At 40.4% G+C, this 25,687-nt stretch overlaps 1 protein-coding gene across 4 annotated transcripts in view; it reads right to left on the bottom strand.

Annotated features, from left to right (window-relative positions):
- The window catches only part of AFF3 (ALF transcription elongation factor 3), a 532,210-nt gene that overhangs the window by 105,613 nt on the left and 400,910 nt on the right, over positions 1 to 25,687 (bottom strand). For all 4 annotated transcript variants that reach the window (XM_077915033.1, XM_077915032.1, XM_077915034.1 and 1 more), the window contains one exon: positions 15,201 to 15,252. In XM_077915033.1, the coding sequence (XP_077771159.1) occupies positions 15,201 to 15,252 (52 nt within the window). The remainder of the gene's footprint in view (positions 1 to 15,200; positions 15,253 to 25,687) is intronic.

The raw sequence follows: 25,687 nt of genomic DNA, 5'->3' as shown, positions 1-25,687 counted from the left end.
GCAGATTATGGGACAGAGGGTCCCAGTGGCTTCCTGGAAGCCTGTGGGGTGGGGAGCTGGTGTGGGAGAGTGTAAGAGGTCAGTGTCAAGTGCAAGAACAATGGTAGGAAGACCTATGGCGGGGCATGAAGCTGTCAGGATTCACCACAATGTCGGGGGTGGTGGTCTGCAGAAGTAAGCTAAGCAATAGCCAGCCCCAAGCCAGGTCAGAGTAATGTGGCATTGCTGTCCATGGCAAGTAGCTGCATCTAGCTGGCCAGCTGGACACTGACCCCATAAAGGGTCAGGCTCAGGGAGGCTAGATACCAGCTCTTTGAGGACAGGGAGTGAACCAAGCAAGTACTTTATTGAACAGCCTTCGGTACAAGGTTTAACCAATGGCACAGAGCACATAAATGGTGATAAGTATACTGCTGCCAGAAGACCAAGTCATACTGGGACCTGTCCTGAATGCTGTGGGGATGATGGGTTAGCTTTTATCTCATTCATTCCATTCACTCTCATTCCACAAATATTTTATGCAGAGGATGAGAACTCAAAATTGGCAACTGGGCTTTAGGTTTTAACATGGATTCTAAAGTTTAAAAAAAATAAAAATAAAGTTTTTCAAGATTCCATTAGGGATGCCGGGGTGGCTCAAGGATTAAGTGTCTGCCTTCGGCTCAGGGTGTGATCCTGGGGACCCAGGATTGAGTCCTACATCGGGCTCCCTGTGTGGAGCCTGCTTCTCCCTCTGCCTGTCTCTCTCTCTTTCTCTCTCTTTTTTTTAAAGATTTTATTTATTTATTCATGAGACAGAGAGAGGCAGATTCCGTCAGTATAATTACAAACTTCGTGTTCCTTTTTGTTTTTGTTTTAAGGAATTAACAAGGCAGTATTTTGCTCTTAAACAGCTACCATCATTCAATTGTCAATTGCCCTCTTGTGTAAAAGGATCTAGCACATCTTTGCTGAACTATTATTTCGTTCAAAACCAATATGACACTCTCTATGAAAATGCTTTCCCTGCAAGAAATTAATTTTTTTTTCCTTGTGGTGTTTTCCAGTAAAACCTTTAGCACTTTCTTTCAAGGTACTAAATTAGGGACTATTTGTGGCCCCTGCTGGACAGGTGGTAAGTTATCAGTCTCTCCCCTTCTGTTCCAAACATAACTACTTTATTGTCCTAAAGAACATGTTCACAAAACTCAATCCCCACTAATTAGGGGCTGGGTTGTCTTGTTATCTATGTTCTCAGAATGTTTCAGTTGTTTAGGAGAGAGATGATAAGAGTCAGATAAATAAAAACTTGTAACATCTAGGCCTACATCTTCAGATTTCACATTTCATCTTCATTGTATGCGTGGCATACATACCTGGGGACTAAGTTTCAACTCTAGGCTTCCAGTTTTTATCATAATTTTGAATTATTAAGTGGTATATGTGCATTATAGGAAAAATGACATGCATACAACAAACAAACACACAACAACAAAACAAAAAACCACCTCCATTTTGCCACTGGGGTGATAGCTACCATTAGCAGCTTGGTGTGAATCTATCCCTATTCTCCATGTAAATGGAGAGTAAAGTAAATCAGGGCTGTCTTGTGGCCAGTCTGAACATAGCATTGCACGAAGACTATGAAAGTCTTGAAAAGTAAGGGAAGTATCAAAGCCTCTTGACAAGAGAGGGTTGGGGAGATAGACTGTAACACACTATAAACCCCGTTCTTCTTTATTCAGACATATTTTCCAAGTTCCATGCTGTGTGGCAGTGGCCCTGTCTCTCTTCTCCTTCCCTCCTCCTCTTTCTCTCCCCTAAAGCTCCAGAACTTCTCTCCTCTTCCTCCGGTCTTCCAGATCTATTCTTCTATGATTAACTCCTTGCCTTTTCTGATATAAATCAATTTTCCTGGCGTCTTCCTCTACTCCTCTCCTTTTATTACTAAATAGCCATTAAAAAAGGTTCCAGAAACACAAATAAAGAACACTCTTGGGGAGAAGGAAGAGAAGTAGAAGGGAGAGGGGAGGATGTTAAAATGTGTACTTTAACAGCTTTACAATAATACATATTTTATATTAATATAAAATGTTTTCTATTAATCTACTTTAGTATTTTTGTCCAGTTACATTAAGATATTGAAACAGGGGGTTCGGTAAGGTTGACTTGCTCATAGTCACAGAGTCAGTAAGTAATGGAACCTCAGGCCACTGAGGTACCACAGAGCACCCAAGTCCTGTCTCTACCTCACTGTGACTATTCTTGTCAGAAGGTGAATTAGGAATTCTTTCAACCTCAGTGCCAAAAGGACTAGTGGGATCCTGTATGGATACTAACACACACACAGGGCAAGCTTCCTGTGGGGATGCTAATGAAGAGGAAGCATAAGAGTCCACCTTTTATACAGGTGTTTGCAAAGGAGATGGGAGGGTTTTAGGTTTCTGAGACTAAAGTCTTTTCCTCAAGAGGTTTACAGGTAGAAACATATAGTTTATCTCAGAGCTTGACAGAAACTCCTAAGGAGGAAGTATTTTTTTATTTTATTTTATTTTATTTTATTTTATTTTATTTTATTTTATTTTAATTAATTAATTAATTAATTAATTAATTTACCTCTAGAGCTCACCAGGACAGAATTGCATATATAAAGGAAGTGCTTGCTGCCTGGGTCAAGTCTAGGTAGGTGCAGAGATCGCTGAGGATTCACCAGGCAAATGAGGCAAACCCACCAGTATTGCTGGATGATGATGAAAAATCCAAGCTCAGCTGTAAATTCTCACAATGGTGACAGTGGTGGAAACATCTGGATTCTGGGACAGAACGCTGGCAAGGTAATAGCCTTCCATGTGAGTGTGTATGTGTGTGTGTGTGTGTGTGTGTGTGTGCAAGTGGTTATCTAGCATCTGCAATTTCAAACAAGCAAACAAGCAAGAATGATCAACATATCTAAGGATGGCTGAGTAGCTTGGAGATAGTCTACAGGTAGTATGTTGATTTAAATAATTCCTGGTTGTTGAATGGAATGGAAGGTTAAATTTGGAGTGTGGAGGGGATGCAACCTAAGCCCTGCAATTCTACTGTGGCTTTGTGGCCTGCTTGTTAGGGTTGGTCATCCACACACTCTTAGAACTCATCTCACAGAGCAGTTTCACTGCGGGCCAGATCTTGAGCATGGCCAAGACGGTGATGGCCTGTTAACAACTCTCATTTTTGGCACTGCAGGTAGATACTGGGTTCAGTCACTTCCTACTTTGTTGGGTTTGCCAAATGCCTTTTAAATCTTTCAACAAAATCCTTATGCTACCTCAAAATAATGCTTTGGTGGGGACCCATTCACTTCCCACTGACCTTGATTTGTGTTCAATTATTATGAATGCAACTGGAGCCTAAGTTGTGTGGAATATAAATGTTACTTTGTTATTGTATAAAGATGAGAGTCACATAGATGTTTTGATAGTTTTGTTGTAAATGCAACCAAAATCTTAAATCTGGCTTTACATTTCACTTAAACATCTTTTTCACTTAGATGACATAGCAATATTTGAAGGTAAAAATAGTTTTGTAATAGTTAAGAGTCTTATGGTTGCACTTTGCAAACCAATTTTTTGACATAAAAGAAAGTTAAATCGATTCTGATTGTGTTCCTATTAGTATTAGCATTTTCACCTCTCAGGAGGCCACTGCCTTAGGGTTTATATGTGAAAATAGTCTCACATATAAGATGTTGTAATCATATATTCTTCTCTGAACTGCTTTGGAGTTTTAAGAATGAATCCCAGTTTGAAAGAAGTGGCACCCAGAGACATGTTGTTGAACTGACCTCCCTAGAGAGATAGTCCAGCTAACTTGCACTTTTTGAGCATGAAGACGACCTTTAGGTGGCCTGATGTTTTGGGAACTGTCTGGTCAGCTTTTTAAAGATGGTGTTCTATCACTCAGCACAACCTGTTGGCTGCAAATATGGTCAGGATGGAACTGGCAAGTGCCAAGGGGCGTTGAATTACCACAAATGATTATGCTCCATGTAGAAACAACAGGCTAAGAGAGTCTCCTGAGAAAAGCTGTGCTAGGAGATAACCAGCCCCACTTGGGGAAGATTTGGAAAAACACAAACAAAAATAAAACTTTCCAAGTGTATATCTGGACCAAACACCTGAGTGACTGTAGGTAAATCCCTCACTAAATGAAACCACTCAAGCCTGGATCTGAGTGATAGCACATACTCCGAGGAACATCCATTCTTGAATGGTTACACTTCTGAAGAAGCTATTGAAGATTAAAAACCATTAAACTCACAGGACAAAGGACTATTCCTCTAAGTTAAATAGCTACATCCTCTGGAGGGGGATTTCCACTTCCTCTGCCAACCGGGGGCTCTACTGGCACTGTATTGAGAAGAGGAACATGCCTATCAACTCTTGATGCATGCATGGCCTTTCTTCTGTTCTGCAAATGGAGAGTCTATATTTTGTTGGTACTGATATTCACCATTAACAAACACTTGGCTTAGTTTCAAAAATGAAGGTCCTCTATGAATTCTTGAACTTAAAGCAATGATTCTCTGTTTCTTTTTTTGTGTGTGTGTTAATTATATGTTTACCCAAGTTTCATGGATCATCTTTTAATTTTCATATAATTTTCTCATTTCCTGGATTTCTGTTCAGGGTCTTCCAGCTGAAGCTAGTCACATCCTATGGTCCAGGCTGGCTGGGCATAACTAAACTGACATAAATCTCAATTGGGTCCTTGGAAGAGGTCTGAGAAAATATTTTAGGAAATAGGGTTCTGGGCCTTTGTGTATCTGTGCTCAGTGACATTTAAGTCAGCTGATAATTTCAGTTTTGGAAATTACTGTTCATTAACTTGAAACAAAGGCCATTACATTTTTGGGTGTCTATCCATGCTCGTGTTTTTCACAAATGTTTTTGAAGAGTGGCATGAGTTAATAAAATTGGCCATATTAAGAGAATTTTGCATTTGCTTCTGGTGACAATAAAATTTTATTTATATAATCTGATTACTTAACTAAGTTTTAGGACTGTTATACAAATAAAAACCTCCTGCTTCACATTTGAGTTTTTACTGACTTCAACAGAAGCTTCGAGTATATGCTTACTTCATACACATGACAAAAACCTGACAGGCAGCAGTTTTCAAATTGACTTACTGCTCTATTCCTATATTAAAAAGAAACCAATTCATCAATATGATTAAATTGGATATTTAGCTTAGTTATAACATTAATTCAAGACTAAACATAAAACCAAACATAAACAACTCTTTTTTTTCCCTATTCTATTAATATATGCTATTTTTTTTTTTTTTTTTTTGTACATTGAGGGCAGAGCTTTTCCTGGCATTTAAAATTTACTTTAAATTTTTAAGGCTAAATTATCATAATGAATATCACTAATGTGTCTTGTTTGATGTTCAGCACTTAGTGGGCATTTAAGATATTCTCAGAATGATTCTAATGTAAAAATTTTTTAGCTCTTGTTTGACTACAAATAACATCTACAATACAGTTCATTTCTAATGTAGGAGAAACTTGATTTTGGAATCTTGCCCCTCAAACCTGGTCCTGATTACTGCTTCAACTCCTGTTTATATAATTCTACACAAGTTTGGCAGGATTCAAGAGCACATACCAGGGTGTTGGCTTTTATGAATCTCCTGGGATGTGAATGTCAAGCTGACTGGATGAACTCTGGCCACAAATCCCAGACAAGCACAATGACTCTATTTATTCAGACTTGGCCGCCTGAATGCAGATTGACTCTGTGGGTAATAAATTTTCACAGGCCAAGAACTCCGGCATCAACCAAGCTGATCTTGAGAAGAAAAATGTACCCAGGGAAGTGGAGCTGGGCTGCACAAACCTCCTATGTTTTTATTCCACGTCTGCATATCATTTAGCTAATTCATTTGGTCACTGATAGACATGCACTGCCAATGGCTTCAGAGATTCTTTTCGAAAGCTCTGCTTTCTCTTATGCAATTGTCATATTAAAAAGGAACAAGGGAAAAAATGAACAGTGCCTATTACAATTGGCAATCTGCTTTCAATATTACACCCCAAACTGATGTTAGTTATCCAATGGCCTCTATGGTAAAAAGGAGAGAACTGAGTGGGAATGCTTCTGTGTCTTCCCATAAGAAACCAAAGGCAACAAAAAACAATGAGAACTGCAATTCAGTGCTCAGAGCAATTGCACCTATAATCTTGACATCTTGATGTAGCGAGGCTCTAGATTCATTCCAAGAGGGCTGAGATTCTTTTTGAGAGACATGATTAGCACTCTATGCATTAAAAATAAGAAAAGAACTGGCTCTTTAACTTGAAGATTTATGTTAACTACCTAGATATCTATTAAATTAATTGTGTGCTCTCCAAATATTGATTGGGGATTAAAGGTAACTTTTCTTCATTGTAAGAAGTAAATTATGCCAGAAGGAAAATTTCCCTCTACAGATTATATCCAATGATTAGTGCCTGTAAAATTAAAATTGTCAGTTTGAGTGGATAAACTATGCTCATTTAAAGAGAAAAATTCAGTTATACAATTAAAATGAAAAGACTGCTTGATACGTGTGGATAATGTAATTACTGGAAGCTACAGGCACATACGTAGCCATTCAATTTGGATTCCTGCTTCTTTACTCTTCCTAAGCTTATATATTTGTCATCTCTGAAACACTGTCTGCAGTTGACACTCTCTCAGCTACCCCTTGCTGAAAGTTTAATCATCTGTTCTTCTCCTTAAGCCTTAGCTATAATAATTTCATCTAGATATTTGCCTTGTCCAACTTCCCCAAGCTTTTCCTGACTTGAGAGGCAGAGCTCCTCTTTTTACCAAATTGGAAGACAAGAAATATAATCAATTGCTTCAAGTCCATTAAAAAAAATTCCTCTAGTACTTGGTGACTTTAGGAATAATTTTGTCTTAAATCTTCTAATTTCTTTGCATTCTTACATGAGAATATTGGCCTTTGGAATGTTAAAGTCAAGAGTTACAGAAAAGGGGATCTAAGCAAATTACTACATGTATCAGCATCTTTCATTTACCCAAACTAGAAAATGGATTCTCATATTATTTGTCCTAGTCCCAGTCTGAACCTTATCAAGTGTGAAAATTATAAGAGCAAACATTGGAATACGCTTCCATTTTAATTACATCCCTTAACTTTCCAGGTAAATTTTGTCATAATCTTAGCTCTAGAGGTCACAGTAAAAATTCTGCTATCATTGAAAGAGAAGGCTATCGAGAAACCCATTCTTTTGGTTTTGGAGGCTTCTGTTTGAGATAAATTCTGAACATCTGTAACTTCAACATGGCTTCGCGGTAACCATATTTAAGAAGTGATTATAGGCATTTCCATGGGGATTGGATAGAACTTTCCTCTTAAATAGGTAGATTATTTGTACATTAATCTACGGCCACCTTATGATTTTGGATCTTATGTTTTTGTCTTCTCTGTCAACTCCTTTGATCTTTGGATAGGATTAACTTGAAAAATTGTAGTGCTCAGTAAAAGAAATAAAGCTAGAGCAAAAGTTACCTTTGATACTGTGTATGTATTCATGTATCCATCCATTCAGCAAGTATTTAGACCCTGCTGCTAGACCCAGTCCCTGCCCTTAGGAAACTTCTAATCTCATTGGTAGAGACAGATATTTTAAAAAGTAAACATAACACATCATTAAAGTTATGATGAGACTTAAGAAGAAAGGTTAAGATGGCTGGGAAAAGGACTAACTAGGGATCCAATTTAGATAATGGGGAGGCCCCTGAGAAACTGAGTTATGTTATGCTTCCAGCATGAGTAGGTGTTGGTCAGACAAAAAAAAAAAAAAATGATGGAGAAGCCTTTGGAGGTCCTGAAGCAGCTGAGCATGGCCTGTTGGAGGAGCTGAAAGAAGGCCCATGTGGCTAATGTGTCATGAATGAGCTTAATGTGATGTGAAGGAAAGATGTGAGTGAAGCTGGACTGTGTAGGGTAGTGTTAGTCATGCTATGGGTTCTGGATTTTATCTCAAGTGAAACAGGAAACTTATTTAAGATTTTAGACCAAGGAATGAGTTGATCTGAACTGATTATATATATATATATATATATATATATATATATATATATATATATATATATTTTTTTTTTTTTTAAAGCTTTTATTTATTTATTCATGAGAGACAGAGAGAGAGAGGCAGAGACATAGGCAGAGGGAGAAGCAGGCTCCATGCAGGAAGCCCGATACGGGACTTGATCCCAGGACTCCAGGATCACACCCTGAGTCAAAGGCAGACGCTCAACTGCTGAGCCACCCAGGCGTCCCTGATTCATATTTTTAAGATCATTGTGAAGAGGCTGCATTATGGAGAGAAAGAATAGAAATATGCTAGTGTCTCCTAGATTAGTCTATTATTTATTTATTTATTTATTATTTATTTATTTATTTAAAGATTTATTTATTTATTTATGATAGACACACACACACAGAGAATGAGAGGCAGAGACATAGGCAGAGTTGGATAAGCAGGCTTCCTATGGGGAGCCCGACGCGGAACTTGATCCCAGGACTCTGATCATGACCTGAGCCAAAGGTAGATGCTCAACCACTGAGCCACCCAGGTGCCCCTGGTTTAGAATAGCCAGGATGGAAAGAAATGGAAAGGCTAGTATTTAATTTTGGAGGTTGAATTTATAGGCCTTAGAAATGAAATTAACATTCAAGTGGGAAGTGAGAGTTGTCAAGGATAACCCTGGTGTTTTCTAGGCTTAAATATCTGGGTGTCTGGCAGGGCCACTTTCAGAAATGGAAACAATCACAAGAAGAATATATCTGTGTGTGAGTGGGTAAGGGGTGGCAAACACCAGAAGTCCAGTCCAGCAGAAATTGAATGTGAAATGCTTGTGATACATTCAAGTGGAAAAGTCAAGTAGGTCTGCAGTTCAGAAAAGAGTTCTGAGCTGAGGATGTAACTTTAGAAACTGTAAGCATAGAAAAAATGAAGGTCATGGGAATGGATGAGATCACCTAGAGAGAGAGAGAAAGAAAAAGGAAGTGGAGAACAGAAATCATGAATAAATGCTGAAAGACTCCAATATGTAAAACTGGGCAGGGGAGGAGCAGCCAGCAAAGGAGCCTAAGAAGAAATAGTCAAAATGGTAGGAAACAAACCGGGAGTTTAGTATTAGACACCTCAAGAAAAGTGGGGTGATCAATAGTTTTTTTTTTTAAGATTTTATTTATTTATTCATGAGAGACACACAGAGAGAGGCAGAGACATAGACAGAGGGAGAAGCAGGCTCCATGCACGGAGCCTGATATGGGACTCAATCCCGGGACTGCAGGATCATGCCCTGGGCCAAAGGCAGGCACTAAACCGCTGAGCCACCCAGGGATCCTAATCAATAGTTTTCAATGCAGTAAGTCTTCTGGTAAGACAAGAGACTAAAAAAAGCCCAGTACGTTTGGCTCTGTGAAGGTCACTGGTGACCCAATGCATAATTCTGATGGGGACATGGGACAGAAAGGAGTCAAAAGAACAAGGTCCCAAGTAACAGAGAGGAAATGGGACAGACTTTTGATAAGAGGAAAGCAGTGTTCTCATATAATAGGAGTAAAGGAGGGGATGAGTGAAGATGAAGGTACTTTTGTGGATCTGGTTATGGAAAGATGAGGCTTTCCTGTTGGAAGCTGGTCAGCCAAGGTATGCACTAGGATGAATAAGAGAACACAAGTCAGCTGCTCACTCAAAAAGTCAGGAAAATAGAGAAGGAAATCCCCGTTATCCATGTATTATCAGTTCTGTGATGGAGGACACTAAGGGAGAAAACCTGTAAAATGCTATCACCAATGAACTGTTAATAAGTTATGTATGTATAATGTAGTTCTTGGAACAGCCACTAGAAAAGCTATACAAAGAGGTACACTAAAAACACTAGAGGTAAATAAAACCTCTATTATCTAGAGGTAAATAAAACCATCCAGAATTCTGCAGGATGCTCAAGAAACCTACAGAAGTCAGGAGAAAGAAAAATGAAAACAGAAAGAAAAGGAAAGTGACGGAAGAGCAAAAATAAAGTGACAGACTTAAGCCCTAATATAACAATAATTACATTAAATGCAAATGTTCTAAATATGTCAATCAAAAGACAGAGATTGGTTGGGATGTCCGGGTGGCTCAGCGGTTCAGCATCTGCCTTTGGAAGATCCTGGAGATCCAGGATCCTGGAGATCCAGGGCCTGATCCTGGAGATCCAGGATCGAGTCCCACATTGGGCTCCCTGCATGGAGCCTGCTGCTCTCTCTGCCTGTGTCTCTGCCTCTATCTCTCTCTGTGTCTCTCATGAATAAATAAATAAAATCTTAAAAAAAGACAGAGATTGGCAAAATAGATAAAAATATGACAACATACTGTAAGAAACTCACTTCAAACACAACAATATAGGTGGGTGGAAAGTTAAAGAATGGAAAAAGTTACATTGTGTAAACATTAGTCAAGAGTGCAGTAGTGGCTAAGTCAGTATCAGATACAGTACACTTCAGAGCAAAGAAAATGACCAGAGATGGAGTGGAACATTACATAATGATAAAAAGTCAATCTACCAAGAAGACATAGCAATCCTAAATGTTATGCACCAAATAACAGAGCTGTAAAATATGTGAGGCAAAAACTGACAGAATGGAAAGGAGCAGTAGATGAATCCACAGTTATAGTTGGAGACTGCAGCACTCCTCTCCCAACGATTAATAAAACAACTAGAGAGAAAGTCAGCGAGGATCTAGAAGAACTCAACACCAACATCAACCAACAGGATCTAATTGACATTTATAGAACACTCCATCCAACCACAGAATATACATTCGTTCAAGTGCCTGTAAGACATTTACCAATACAGACTATATCTTGGGCCATAAAAAATATTCAGTCAATTTACAAGAACTGGAGTCCTACAAATGTGTTCTTTGACCACAACAGGATCAAACCAGAAATCAATAAAAGATTACAGGAAATCGCCAAACATATGGAAACAAAACACCCATTTCTAAATAATCCATGTGCCAGGGGGGAAGTCTTACTGAACTGAAGGACAATGAAAATACAAAATACCAAAATTTGTGGGATGTGGCTACAGCTTGCTGAGAGGGAAATGTACAGCACTATGTGCTTATATTATAAAAGAGGACAAGTCTCAAATCAGTAATCTTTTTTAAAGAAAGATTTTATTTATTTATTCGTGAGAGTCATAAGAGAGAGGCAGAGACACAGGCAGAGGGAGAAGCAGGCTCCCTTTGGGGAACCTCATGTAGGACTTGATCTCAGGATCCCGGGATCATGACCTGAGCCAAAGGCAGATGCTCAACCACTGAGCACCCAGGTGCCCCTCATATCAGTAATCTAAGGTCCCTCAAGAATCCAGAAAAAGAAGATAAAAATGCATGGAAAGCAATGGAAAGAGGGAAATAATAAAGTTAAGAAGTAGATAAAATCGAAAACAGAAAACTTAATAGAGACTATCAATGAAACAAAAACTTGTTTTTCGAAAAGATCAATGAAATTGAGAAACCTCTAGCAAGATGACAAAGACAGAAATAAGATCAATATCAAGATGAAATGGGATATCACTGTAGACCCAGACATTAAAGGGATAATAAAAGAACAGAACATTCTGCACATAAATATGATAACTTAAAAAGACATGATAAACCAGTTACTTAAAGAGCATATACTGCCATAACCTACCCAATGTGAAATACTCTTAACAGCCCTTGAACTATTCAGAAACTAGAATTTGTGTTAAAAATCTTCAGGTTTATGTGGTTTCACTGGAGAAGTCTGACAAGTGTTTAAAGAAAAATTAACTTTAACTTTATATAAACTCTGCAAGAAAAAACAAGTGCAGGGAACACTTCTCAATTTATTTCATAAGCCAGTAAAGTAATGACCTTCTCTCTTTCTTTCTTTTCGTTTTTTTTTTTTTTTTGAATGCCCTTATTTCAAAACCAGACAAAGACAATACAAAAAAGACAAACATGGTGAGGATGCGAAGTAACTGCAATTCTCTTACACTCCCGATGAGAGTGTCAATTGGTGAAACTGCTTTGGAAAATGGTTGAAAGTGATCTATCCAACTTGAACATGCACATACCTCCCGGGCCTGATTTCTACTCTTGGGCACAGACCTAACAGAAATGTTTCCATATGTGCACCAGATGACCTGTAGAAAAATGTCAATGACAGTACTACTCTGATACCCCAAATACCCTTGTGCCCATCAGGAGTAGAAAGGGTAAGTAAATTAGGGCATATGCACATGATGAGATACGACTGGGCAATGAAAATGAGTACTTTTCAATTGCTTGCAACATGGGTAAGTCTCACAAATATAACACTGAGTGAAAGAAGCTACAAATGAGAGTACACACTATATGATTCCATTGATATAAAGTTCAAAAACAAGCAAAATTACCCTATGGTGTTAGAAAAACAGGAGAGTGGTTATTCTTCTGGAGGATGGTGACTGGATGGGGATTTGGGAGACCTGAGAGGCTGGTTGTGTCTGTGTGGTGATGACAGGTGTGTGTGGTTTTTGAATGTTCATTACATTGCATTCTTAGGTTCTGTGTACTTTTCTCTTTGTATGGATGTTCATTTGTAAGTTGACTAAAAAGCAAAAAACTAAAGGCCTATTGGATCTGATAACATGAAGATAACAGATGAGCACATGTTCTGAGTAGGCTCTGGGGATCTGACATTAATTTCCCACTACTTTATAAATGGTGACCCTGGAGCAGAGAATAGCTTGTGGACTGGGCCAAGGCTGAAAGCTACTAAGTCACTGGCACTGCAAGGGTTTGAACCCAGGGACCAGGGCTGCTCAGCCTGTGCTTACTCACTAAACTAGCCTGTCTCTTCATCCTTGGGAGCACAGAGACAATGAGGATAAAGGAAACCTTAGAATGTTCAAATCCATGTGAGTCTGAGGCAACCTGAGGAAGGGCAAATGGGCACAGCAATCTGAAGCTCTTGTAGATATCTTTGTCACAGGAAGTGACCAATAATCACAAGGACAGCCAGATGTTGGGTAAGAGAAAGCTAAGGAGTTTAGCATGCTCTGTTTATCGAGGCAGGGAAATATACAATGTATTTTTGAAAGATTTTGGGTTAAGGGACAAATTCTGATGATATCTGGCAAATTCATTTATGTGAAATGTTTAATTATCTCCTGATGCCAGAGAAATGCAGTGTGAGTGTGTGTGTCTACACGCATGCATGTGCATAGGCTCTACTCTTCAGGGTCACAATCACATTTTGGTTTTGGAGGGGAAAAATACCATATCATTAGCCTTTTTTTTAAAGCATGGAAATTATGATTTTGTGATTAGGCCAGGCTATAATTATAGGCCAAAGGAGGATAACTTAATATAATTAGTGTTAGAGCAATCACTTAAACCACCTCATACTACTGTATAAAAAATCACTCATTCCGTCAGCCACTTTTATTGTAAACAATGGAAAGGTGTACACACATAGGGACCACACGTAAGAAAAAAGGATCTAACCTGTATATTCACAATATATTATCAATGATCACAGATTAGAAAGGAGTGGCTAATAGAGCAAAGTGATTCAACTAAAAGTTCTTACTGCCTTAGAGAATGTGTCTAGTACATCCTTGATAACTAATTTTTTTAATAAATTGAGTTTTCAGTGGAAATATTTCCCAGAAATAACTCTGGAAAAAAATTTTCCAAATTAAGAAAGTTTGCTGAATACAGTACTCTGTGAATTCCTTTTCTAACATAAAGGAGACATAATCTACACATCTGATATGACTTAATCCACAATGTACCTATCTGAACCTTTCACTAGGAAAAAAACATGAAGAGATGAAATCATTAGCTAATAGTCACATAGGTGAGGAATCAAAATCAGGAGTGAGGTCACTCTCAGTTCTCAGTATTGCTGTGTTATGGATAGCTGACTGTCCTGGTGTGCACACCTAGAAACAAAGTTGTCAGTCTCTACAAAACCCAAAGCCTGAGCAGCTCACCTTGCTCAGTTAGCTCTCCTTCACTTTGGGTTTTCCCGGCTTGCCCCCTAGTTTCAATTCAAGTTCTATTTCACACCCAGGCTCTGGTTTGCTAAATCACTTTCTTCCTCAAGGTGAACAGGCTCTTTCTCTGTGATCTTACAGCCACATTCTGCTTAGATGCTCTTCCTGGAAATGTTCCTTTGACTTTTATCTCACCTCTGCACACTTTGCGCATTATTTGCATTTGCATGGCTAGACAGCTGAATTGCCTGTATAGTGCTCCATGACACCTTCGTATAAAATTCATGATTCCAAGATCAATTGCATACTACCTTATAGGGCATGTAAAAATAACTTCTGGAGAAACCTATCTGGATTGTCTTTATACCTACCACATTTGTCCAAACTTGACAAAATACCACACGGATAATAAGAAAAACGGAACAGAGGTGTAGGAAAATCTATCTTTTTATATTTTCAAACTTGCTTTAGAATACAAACATTTCCTGAAATGCAGACGTTGAAAGTGATGAATGTAGCGTGGCTATTTTTTCACCTTAACTGACTGATCGGAAGAGTATTTATAAACCCCTGACTGATGTCTTGAGCTGGTAAATCAACACCAGGGGAGAACACGTTAAGCACATTTATCATCTAAGACAAACAGCCTATTCAGAGCATGATTATTTTTTATTCATCGTTTAAGTTTCACCTCTGCGTTTGCTTCTTCTCAATGTTAATAATATCTGTATAAGACTTCTCAATATTTAATGTTACAGCTTGCCCACTGCATGCTGATGAGGTTAGGTCACACACTTGATCTCTAGAAGACTAGTAGTGAGCTTTGCCAGAAAAAAGAAAAAAAGAAAAAGAAGAAGAAAAGCAAAAATAGGGTCTATTTTGTATTGAAGTCCAGTGGGTGCTAGGGGCTTCCTTGTAAGTGCCCATTGTTGGTTTCAAAGACACAGAAATCACACATCACAGTTATAAGGAAAATTAAGGCTAAGATATTTTAATGGACTGGCCCCACAGCATGAAAGCTCATAATTACCAGAGGGCACCCAGCAGCCCAGAGAACCACAATTTCGAATGTGTATGATTCAGTCAATACCCAGGACAGCCTGGCGGGTGAGCGGTGCTGTCACATTCAAAGGACAGCAACACGAAAGAAAATCTTACCTGTTCATTCTCCTCTTCATCACTACTTAGCTTAAGGTCATCTTCTAACATTCTGGAAAAAAAAAAAAAAAAGGAACAAAGAGGTACAGATACTTAGCAAATTCAAAATAATTCAGCATGAAAATATCTTTTCTTTTTATTTTTTTTAAGATTTTATTTATTTATTCATGAGACACACACACACACAGAGAGGCAGAAGGAGAAGCAGGCTCCATCCTGGGAGCCCGACGTGGGACTCGATCCCAGGTCTCCAGGATCATACCCTGGGCTGAAGGCAGCGCTAAACCACTGATTCATCCGGGCTGCCCCGAAAATATCTTTATTAGAGCAATGTTCCAATAATAAGTATATTTTATTTCCTAATTAATTAAAAAAGAAACCTTTTCTTTTAAGCCTTTTTCTTCTGATGTGCTTAGGAAATAAAAAACTGCCCCATTATGAAGATTAACCCTCACAACAGTCCTTAATAGGGTAAGATGAGTAACAGAATCAAATAGGTGCTTTTGCATGTGAAGTTTGAACTCTATAGTTATTTGCTCGTTTGCCATGTGACAGGTGCTCTGCTATGTCTTCATTACTATTTATGGTCAACAAAGAGAAGGCAGGTAGCACTGTGCTGACAGCAGTAACACAATAAACTGGAGCTGTGAGGGGAAGCTGCTCAGGTCTCCACCAGTCAAAGGTCTGGAGAAGACATCTGCCCAAAAACCCTGCTGGATGAGGAAGACCACATGGGGGAGAAGATTCTGAAAAGACTCTGAAGGCAACTCTCAAGTGCCCCCTGCCTCTGTCGGATTTGCCTTGGCAGAAGCAATGGGAAAGGATGCTTTCGGGTCTGTAGAAGTTCAAAGCAAAAGCATACAAACAAAAAATCAAACCCTCTTATTTCTGCTGGTGATAAAATTGGATTCTTGGTGGCACTGCTGAATTGTTTATAGGAAAATAGTTTTCAGATTAATTCATTTCAAAAGAAATCTCACTCAGAGGGATACTGTGTAACACAAAGGAATGAAGGCAGAGTTGCTCTGTGGGGGTGAGGGTGGGGAAGCCCATTTCTGATGGGCTCCAGGAATCAGTCTGAAGGCCACTGAGCCCATGTGCTTGGAGGACCTCATTGTCCTCCTTGAAGTCACCTTCAAAAGACTGTTCCCTAAAATGTGCCTAGTTTCTTTAAAAGCCAATTACAGGCCCATCCATCATCATGATATTCCTCTGAATATTTTTAAAAGTAATTTCAGTGACTTTTGGGGTGAACTTGGGGGAAAGATTTGCCAGGGCAGCACACAGACCCAGTTTTTCCCCAGTTGGCCATTTGTTTGGAGAAAATCACTTAACGCCTTCAATCTCTGGTCCCATTTCCTTATTTGTAAAGTGACAGGTTATGCTGGGCAATCTCTAACATCCAGTCCTGCTTCAGATTCCATGAGTCTAGGGAATAAAGTCACCCCCTCTTCCGTAAAGTAGAAAAACTCTTGTTTTGTTGTAGAGAGCGCAGCTGACATATTTCTTTTTTTTTTTTGCAGCTGAGATATTTCTAAGCAATTGCTGCTGTACCACTTAAGCCATAACCATGAGGATACCAGATCTGTTTCCTCACAGGCTATGGCCATTCTACCAGTATGGAGAGTATCACTCTTATTATTTCAACCACAGGCAAACCAAGAAAGCATCAGCAAAGACTGCCCTTCACATCTTTCAGGCGTGCGGTCCATTCCCTTTGACCTCACAAACTCCTACCCTTAGCTTCAAAGAGAAGAGACATCCTGGTGATTCATTACAGCATTGTTTAGGAAGAACCTAGGAAAGGGACTGTGTTTTCTTTGTCCTCGAGTCCTCAGTGACTAGCACAATGACAGCACAGAGTACAATACCAGTTTGTTGGCTGGGCTGGGGCAATTTCCCCAAGACTATTTTCCTACTAAAAGGCACAAATGCCTTTCTGATGAAAAAACCCAGAGAAGCAGGACAGCTTCTTGCCTCCATACTTCACTCTCTAGGGGTAAACTGCCAACTGCGATTTGGTTTGATCTCAAGGATTGCCCTGGAAGCATTGGGTGTTCTAAGCGTGGGTGGTCCTGTCAGTGGGTGGCAAGAAGGAGGGGGAAGGATACACATAATCATCACTAACAACCCTTTTGTTGTTGGATAGAGGTCATGTCAAGGGTGACTGAGAAGTTTCATCTTTATATGGGCAACAGCACACACAGACTTGAAGGCCACTGTCAACCAGAACAAGAAACCCCAATGTGCCCCAAAGCAAGGGATCTTAGCTTGGCCGCAAACAAGCCATGTGACTCGTTCACCACACGAGGCTGGCAATGCTGAAAGTAACCACAACAGTAAGAACAGGGTGTAAGGTTCTCTTGTAAGGTAGGGAATACAGCTTATTGTTGTTTATTCTGAGCATGTGCTAAATGTGTAAACACATCACTGGGTGTTGGTTTGAATTTCATACTGTCTCTCACATCCCCTGATCCTGGGTAAGTCACACCTTTGGGCCTCGGCTTCGTCATTTCTGTTTTTGCCATAATTTCTAGAAGAAAAGCAGTCAGAAATCCACCTTGCTTTGTGAACTTTTTATATCTTAAAAAAATGAATTTATTGTGTTTCTGGCTGAGATCTAAAAACAAAGGATCAAATGTAAAAATACTTTGTATTCAAGAAAAATCTCCAGAGAAGTTAGAAGCCAGTTAAATTTCTGAATCCTGAAATATGAGGAAAGGGCATTGAAACACTAAGTCCCTCTGACATGTCCCACAGCAGCTCTGGGACACCGCTGTCGCCAACCCCTGCAGCCACAGGCCCGGAGCAGACAGTCACCACCACTCTGCCCAATCGTCAGTAGTCACACACTGAGGTGACGGACGCTCAAGCCCATCAAGGAACACAGTCCAGCCTTCCTACTTTATTCTCATGGTCACAGCAAACCCTCCATGACTCAGCTTCCAAAGCACAGTGCGTGTCCCCATTCCCTGTGTTCTTCCAGCCTGGCTGACCAGACTTAAGGAAGAGGAGCCAAAGGAGATGTCTGAGGTGACAGCTGAACAACAAAGCATAGCTGGAGAAGAAAAATGCTGTAACCCACAAGATCCTAAGAGATGTCAGTGTTTGGCATGTGGCAGGCAGACAGGAGGCCGGGATTAGCTCCCTGTAAACATACAAATGGCACTACTGTGCCCCAGCTCCAATCCTGCCCATTTGAGAACATTTTTATCATCTATTTCTGAAAGGAATAGATTGGCATGGATTAAACATATTAAACATGAACAAACAACAAACAAAGGTTTAAACCAAATGTAAAAGAAAATCCAAACTAAGTGTTGGTGAGGCCCAAGGGCAGAGGTGGAGGTTCTCCAACTCTATTTTCGAAAAAGGAAGGCAAAGGCCCCAATGCTCTGAAGGGCCAAAGGTAGAGTTTCAGATGGGTCATCTGCACATCAGTGCAGGGCCCGTGTTTTGGCATCATGCTGGCTCGTATGGGCACCCTGCTGTACCCCTGCACCCCTACCTCTGACCACCACCGGTCCTCCCTCCAGCCAGTAATGTCTACCCAGCCAGAGCCATTCCCTTAGCCCTCCCCCTTCTAAGGCCCTCCGAGCCCTCCCAGGGGCCTGAACTGTTGATTAGTAGGAGCACTCAGTGTTGAATGGAGGTTCAAGCCAGACCAGCTAAAAGCACTTTCTACATATTACCTTATTCGACCCCACGCACCTCCTCCAAGGTGGGCACTGCTGGGGCAGCACGCTGCACTGGTCAGAGCACGGACTCTGGAGTCAGGCTGCCCAGGATGAATCCTAACTCTACCACTCAACTAGCTGAGTGACCCGATACCTGTCTCAACGGGTTTTCCAGAGAAATCGTTACACAATCATTGGAAAGTGCTTAGCACAGAACCTGGCACAGAACAAGCATTCAATAGATGTTCGTTTTTTATTAATATTCCTCATTTATCTCTGAGGGTAATGCCTTAGAGCATTTAAGGAATTTGCATGGATAAACAGTTTGGGAGAAAAGATGTTTCTATAATAATACCTTAAATCTAAGCCCTTTGCTCTACTTTCCGGACATTCTGAAAACAAAAGAGATTTTCTAGAGGTTGTGGAGGGGTGATGTATTTTAGTTATAACTGCTGCCATGGTTGATTGATTGGACATGGCTTCAGAGGTAGAGTGGACAAAAAACATGCCCATCAGCTTCAGTATATAAGGAGATCTGCCCTGAGGGCCAGGGGTCAGCCACATGGCCAGGAGGCCCCAGCAGCAGGAGCCACCGAGTTATGACAACAGGGGTGCCGAAATAAAACAGAGAATAAAATTGAACTTCTGGAAGTAAGGCCAGAGAGCAGAGTTGCAGCCAGAGGTGCAGAGAAACCTCGACCCTGTGCCCAGAACACCTGATGGGCTGTCACAAGCCCTCCAAGGTCGTGCCTGACTGTGACTGGCCCGCGAGTCTGAACCAAGTAACTAAAAACTGAGACATTAAAGGATGCAGGCAGGATTTTTAAACATGCAATTAGGTGATTAAGATTCTACCTATTTTCCACTGGGGAACTGCGTTAGACCACGGTTTCTTAAAATGATTGTCCCAGGCTTGTTATCACACGCCGCACGAACACCTGGCGCAAAGGGTCAGAAGGTTCTGAGCTACGGGCTGAAGGTCCCATGCTCTCACGCAGGGAGGGGGCCTCGTGTGGAGGGTCCCCCAGGAAGGCGTGACAGAGTGGCTTCAGAGCTCTGACAAGGGAGGCAGGCACACACAGTTCCCTTTGGGGTTTGCAGGGTTCTCCCTCAGGGGGAGCCCTCTTTCTGCAAGTGAAGGCTGTATGGCACCAGCAGCAGGACTGGCATCCATGATCTCAGCCACGGACGCTTTCCTGTGGTCAGGTGCTAACGGGGAGGGGGAGCACACTGCCTCCCAGGGCCGGCTCCCTCACATATTACATTCACATCAGTGCTGCCACCTTGGCCATTTAAAAAAAGACCTCCAAATTGCAAAGCTCTGCACACACAACTTAACAGAACCCAACTGCCTCATCTGTTGGGAACCTTGGTGGTGCTCAGGAAAGGGAGAAATGAAATAAAACCCTTACGACTTTAATATTTGATTATGGGGACCTTCCCATGTGTGGTATTTATTTGGGCATACAGACACATTTATGTTGTTGCCAGTCCTTACATTTCTGAGGTACACTGCCTTCCAGGGAGCAGGAACAGTAGCCTACCCTAAGCAGATGGCCAACTGCTTCTCATGCGCCCCTATTTCTTCACAGGTATCATGAACAAGCACATTAACTACCTTCAAATGTAATGGCAGTCATTTCACAGAGCAGTGGTTTTTAATTAATAGTATTTCCCCAGAATTACTTGCCATTTGGGGCCCTTAACAGATATGAATCCTTTAGCCCTTTAAAGTTCATTTCATTTTGCTTGATCTTAATGGCTTTTAAGAAATCTGAGTTTTAATTGGGCTGTTTGATTTTCAGATTTGCTTCTGTAGCTGGTGCTACTACTGTCTCCACCTATTTGAGATTTAAAGCCAAAGACAAATGTTTATGACTCCCTATTAAACATATTCATATATGCAAATATCTATTCTAGCAATTAGCTGTGCACCATAGCCTACTCGTTATGCAAGTGCACCCCTCTGCAGGTATTCCCCAAGCCATCGTCTCTACTGCTAGGAACATGGGAAGAAGTTATAAAACACCTTTTATTCTGTCTGAAGTCCACTGTACTGTCAGGGTCAGTGCTACCATCTGCCTGGGTTTATTTTCACAAACAGGTAACCACTTGCCTCTTTTTATAAAAAGATTTTTATTTATTTATTCCTGAGAGTCACAGACTGAGAGAGAGAGAGAGAGAGAGAGGCAGAGACTCAGGCAGAGGGAGAAGCAGGCTCCATGCAGGGAGCCCGACATGGGACTTGATCCCGGGTCTCCAGGATCACGCTCTGGGCTGAAGGCAGCGCTAAACTACTGGGCCACCGAGGCTGCCCCATTTTTTCAGAAGAATTTGGCTCATGCCATTCCAGTCAATCGGAAGCCAGGAAGGCTCATATAGGCTCACACTGGGGGGTAGTGATTTAGTGCATCCAAGGCACAAATGAAGTAACTTAGTCTGGAAGCAAATAGAGAAATCAGGAGTAAGACAAAGGAGTGGTTTAGATGACCTAAGAGTTTTCAACTCTGATGTTTTCCTATCCAGGGTTTCATATCTACATCTTTTGAAGAATGGGGGTTCATAGGGAGATGGTGTTTGCTCACTTGTATCTCCTTCTTGGACTTCCTCTTCCTCAAGTAACCTTCTGATTCTGCACACTCATCCTGTGGTGGAGGATGGAGGTGCACCGTAGCTCTTCTGTTTATAACCTCACTTTTTATTAGGGACAGTATGTTCTATTGGTCCTTTTCTCCCATTTACGAGCTGAGTACACCTGCTACCTTCTACACAGGCCTGTCTTTCCTGGGGGCCAGCATCTTATTTCCTACCATTTAAGACTCTCGCAAAACAAACAATCAAACAATCAAACAAACAAACAAAAAACATCCTCATTTAGAAGACCTGCTAAACCCTGGTGAGATACAAGTGAATGAGTGCCTTTGAAATCTCAATTGAGCAACTGCCTTTCCCAATAGTACCTGTACCTAGTACATTAATATAGAATAAACAATAAAAAAAACTGGAAACCAACACTAATAAGAAAAACATAGTCAATGGTACTAGCGTGTGGGTGGTGAGATGAGTTCTGGAGGCCCGGGGCTCAGGGAAAGCTGCAAGGAGGAGGGAGTACCTGAAGGGCTTCGAGGTCCTAAAGGAGGCAGATGAAATCAGGGACCTCTATCCTGAGAGGGAACTCTATCCATAGAGCAGGGTTGACAGACAAGCACAGAGAGCTTGGGAATGGAGCCAGTTTATTTTCTTTACTCTCATGGTATTTTTTAAGTAATACATATACATAGTTCAGAACTCCCCCGAATAGCATAAGGTATACAGTGAAATGTCTCCATCCTCATCTTGTTTATAACCTCTTACTTGCTACTCTCATCCTCCAAAGTCACCCCTGTTTATAGGTTCTTATATATTATTTCAGAATTTCTTTATGCATTAACAAGTAAATATGAATGCAGCACATTAGATCCATCAGGGTAAGTACCTGACATTAAAGAACAACTATGTGGTGGACAAATACAATGTTAACTAGACCCTAATTACCTGGCTGTGGCAGGCAGCTTCTAAGATGCTTCCATAGATCCTGTCTCCTGGTATTCATGTCCTTTTGTACTCCCCTCCCTGGAGTATGGCTGTACCTAGTGACTGGCTTCTAGTAAACAGAGTAGGGCAAAATGATAGGATGTCACTTGTGAGTTTAGGTGACCTCTGCTTACTGGCATGCATACTCTTTTACTCTTCTTGCCAGCTTACTTGGATGGGAAAAAGCTGCCATGTTGTGAGCTACCGTATGGAGAAATTCCCGTGGCAGGGAAATGAGGGGGACTTTTGGCCAATGGCCAAGGAGGAACTAAGGTCCTCAGTCCAGCGACCCAGGAGGAACTGAATCTTGCCAACAATCACATGAGCAAGCTTGGAACTGGGTCTGTCCCCAGGGAAGCCTTGAGATGATTACAACCCACCCACCCCTTGCTGCCCTGTGAGAGACCCACAGCCAGAGGCCCCAGGTGAGCCATGCTCAGATTCCTGACCAACAGAAACGGTATAGTAATAAATGCTGTTTTAAGCCACTAAGTTTTGGGGTAATTTGTTAGGCATCAATAAGTAATTCTTATGCTGGCAGATGGCATTAAATATTTAGTGTGTCCCTTTTCAAGATCACCCTCAGCTGCTTCAACTAAAAGCATTAACAGACATTATTCAAGCCGTCCAACAGAAGTATAATGTGGACCTAAAGGTAATTAAAAAGTTCTAAAAGTCATGTTAAAAAAGGTAAAAAGAAACAAGTAAAACCAGCTTTAATCGTATATTTTATTTACTCCAACATATCATATACATATCACAACAATATACACATTTCAAGTGGCTAGTGGCTCCTGTGTTGGACAACCCAGGCTGATACTTTTTGTAGAAAGAGGGGTGTTCAAATCTCCAGGAGGTTTTTTGTTTTTCCCACCCCCGCTCAGGCCTCAGCCCCCTTTTGCTTCTTTCAGATGTCAATTTCCTCTAACACTTCCTGCTTAACAGGGTAGTTGTAGGAGCCTGTGAAAGAAAGATCCTGGTAACTTAGTGTGTGCAGGAGCTGAGGGAGGAGAAAAGGAAGGCTTTGGTCAGAATCACTGCAAATGTGTACCCTCACTGACTATTCTTCATGGAGACTGGGATCCCAAAGGCCCATTATGTTAAATGTTTCAATGCCCATCTTGCTTCTAATTCTGATGATGGTAATTACATATGGCATGACACTCCACAATGAACACGGGAGCTTCTGGCTTCATGGAAGAGCTGGAAAGCAGAACCTGCACAGAGCTGCAGGTGGCCCACCGGAGGGGTGTGCTCAGGGCAATGTGTTTAGGAGCCATGGCTTACAAAAGCAGAACAATGGACTGACTTACAAATACACCTTGTCAAAGGCTCTCCATACAGGGCAAGTCTGTACACTTGTTGCTCCAACTTATCTCATACCCACTTCTCTTGCATGTAGTAAAGACATATTTGACAAAAGTTATTTCAAATACTCTTTTTTTTTTAAAGTTGCATATTTTTAAAAGTGTGCTGGTTGTTTTTTTCCACTTGGAATTGCAATTCTCCCTAGGGGTACTGAGAGGCCCAAGCGAACTCTCTGTCTAGGAGAAATGGAATACCGGGCCCATTTTCCTTGAATATCCCATGGATGGAAAGCACCCAGAAGTATATAAGTGCCACACACAGTTCGTGTGACTATGAAAATATGAAAATGCTCCATATTTCCCATTTAGGGCAGTGTAGTCCACAGTAATAAAGGAGCATTCTCTGAGCACATTAAACTTTAAAATTGCTTCCTCCTGAAAGCATTACAGGAGAAGAGGGCTGTAGGTACTCTATCATTTCTATCAAAAAACAATGGAGGCTTTAGAAATAGCACTTTAATAGGGAATGCTTTCTCTTAAAAAATAGTTTAAAAATTCCTATCCTTGTTTGTTACAAGGACTTCTAGAAAATTAGTTTATGAACTTGATGTTCTTGGTATTAGAGGCTTCAGTTCTGAGTAAATTCAAGTACAGCGTGTGAAAGAATAAGATCCTTTTCCAAGCAGACACCAGAAGAGGGGTCTGAGGACCCTGCCTGGAAATATAAAGTTTTCTTGGCTGCATAGATTCAATGATGGGTATTTCTTTACTAAACCCTCTTTGAAGGGGAATTTATACCTAACTAGAGGGGAAATGAAATATGTACGTATACAGCTGTTTGTGATGTCGAATATTAATTGGTTGTCACTAAATTAGTAAGCTGGTTGCCTATTCTGTTAACTAATGGTTAATTGATAACTTTTGATACTAAGAATGCATTGAACCTATAAGGGTAATACATCCATTAGGTTAAGATTTGTTCTTTGGTTCATGATGCCAGTTTTTGCATTCCTGTGGCTATTGTTATTAATAAGCTAATAAGTTAATTTACAAGAGAGTCCCTAATTGAGATATTTATTTGAACCAATTTATTGTTAGACTGTTAGAAGACTTTCTTAGAATTAGAATCTGTTAGAAGACTTTGTTAGAATCAGAAAAGAGAACCAAGCATAATCTTTTAACTGGCAAATGCATGCACGTTAAGCTATACCAACCTTACAGGTTGCCTGAGATTGGCATAATGCAGTGGTTTCTAAACTTTACTGCACGTCAGAATCACCTGGAATCTTTGAAAAATGTTGATGCCTGGCTCCCGCCCTATCCCCAGATTCTGATGTAATAGGAGTATGATCTGGGGATCCATGTTTTTTAAAAGCCCCTTAGGTGATTTTGATTTACAGCAAAGTTTGCTGTAACCACTATATATGTAGTTGTTATATATATATAACATAGAACAGAGTCAGAAGAGCTGTATGCCTTCAACAGTTCTGGACCTAAACTCTGAAGTTTTATTTTACCCATTAATAAAATAGGATGATAGTTGACTCAAATGATTCAAGTGTAACCCTCATGCACTGTTGGTGGGAAGCAAATTGGTGCAGCCACTGTGGCAAACAGTATGGAGGTTCCTCAAAATTAAAAACAGAATTAGCATATGATCTAGTAACTTCACTACTGGCTATTTACTCAAGGAAAATTAAAACACTAATTAAAAAAGATACAGCACCCCTATGTTTATTGCAGCATTATTTACAATAGCCAAGATATTGAAACAACCTGGTCCATCAATAGATGAATGGATAAAGAAGGTGTGTGTATATATATACATATATATACACACACACAGTGGAATATATATGTGTGTGTATATATATATATATATATATATATATACACACACACACACACACACACACACACACAAAGTGGA

Source organism: Canis aureus, chromosome 11 (genome assembly GCF_053574225.1).
Source record: "Canis aureus isolate CA01 chromosome 11, VMU_Caureus_v.1.0, whole genome shotgun sequence".
Taxonomy (NCBI): Eukaryota; Metazoa; Chordata; class Mammalia; order Carnivora; family Canidae; genus Canis; species Canis aureus.
This window is presented reverse-complemented; position numbering and strand designations above follow the sequence as displayed.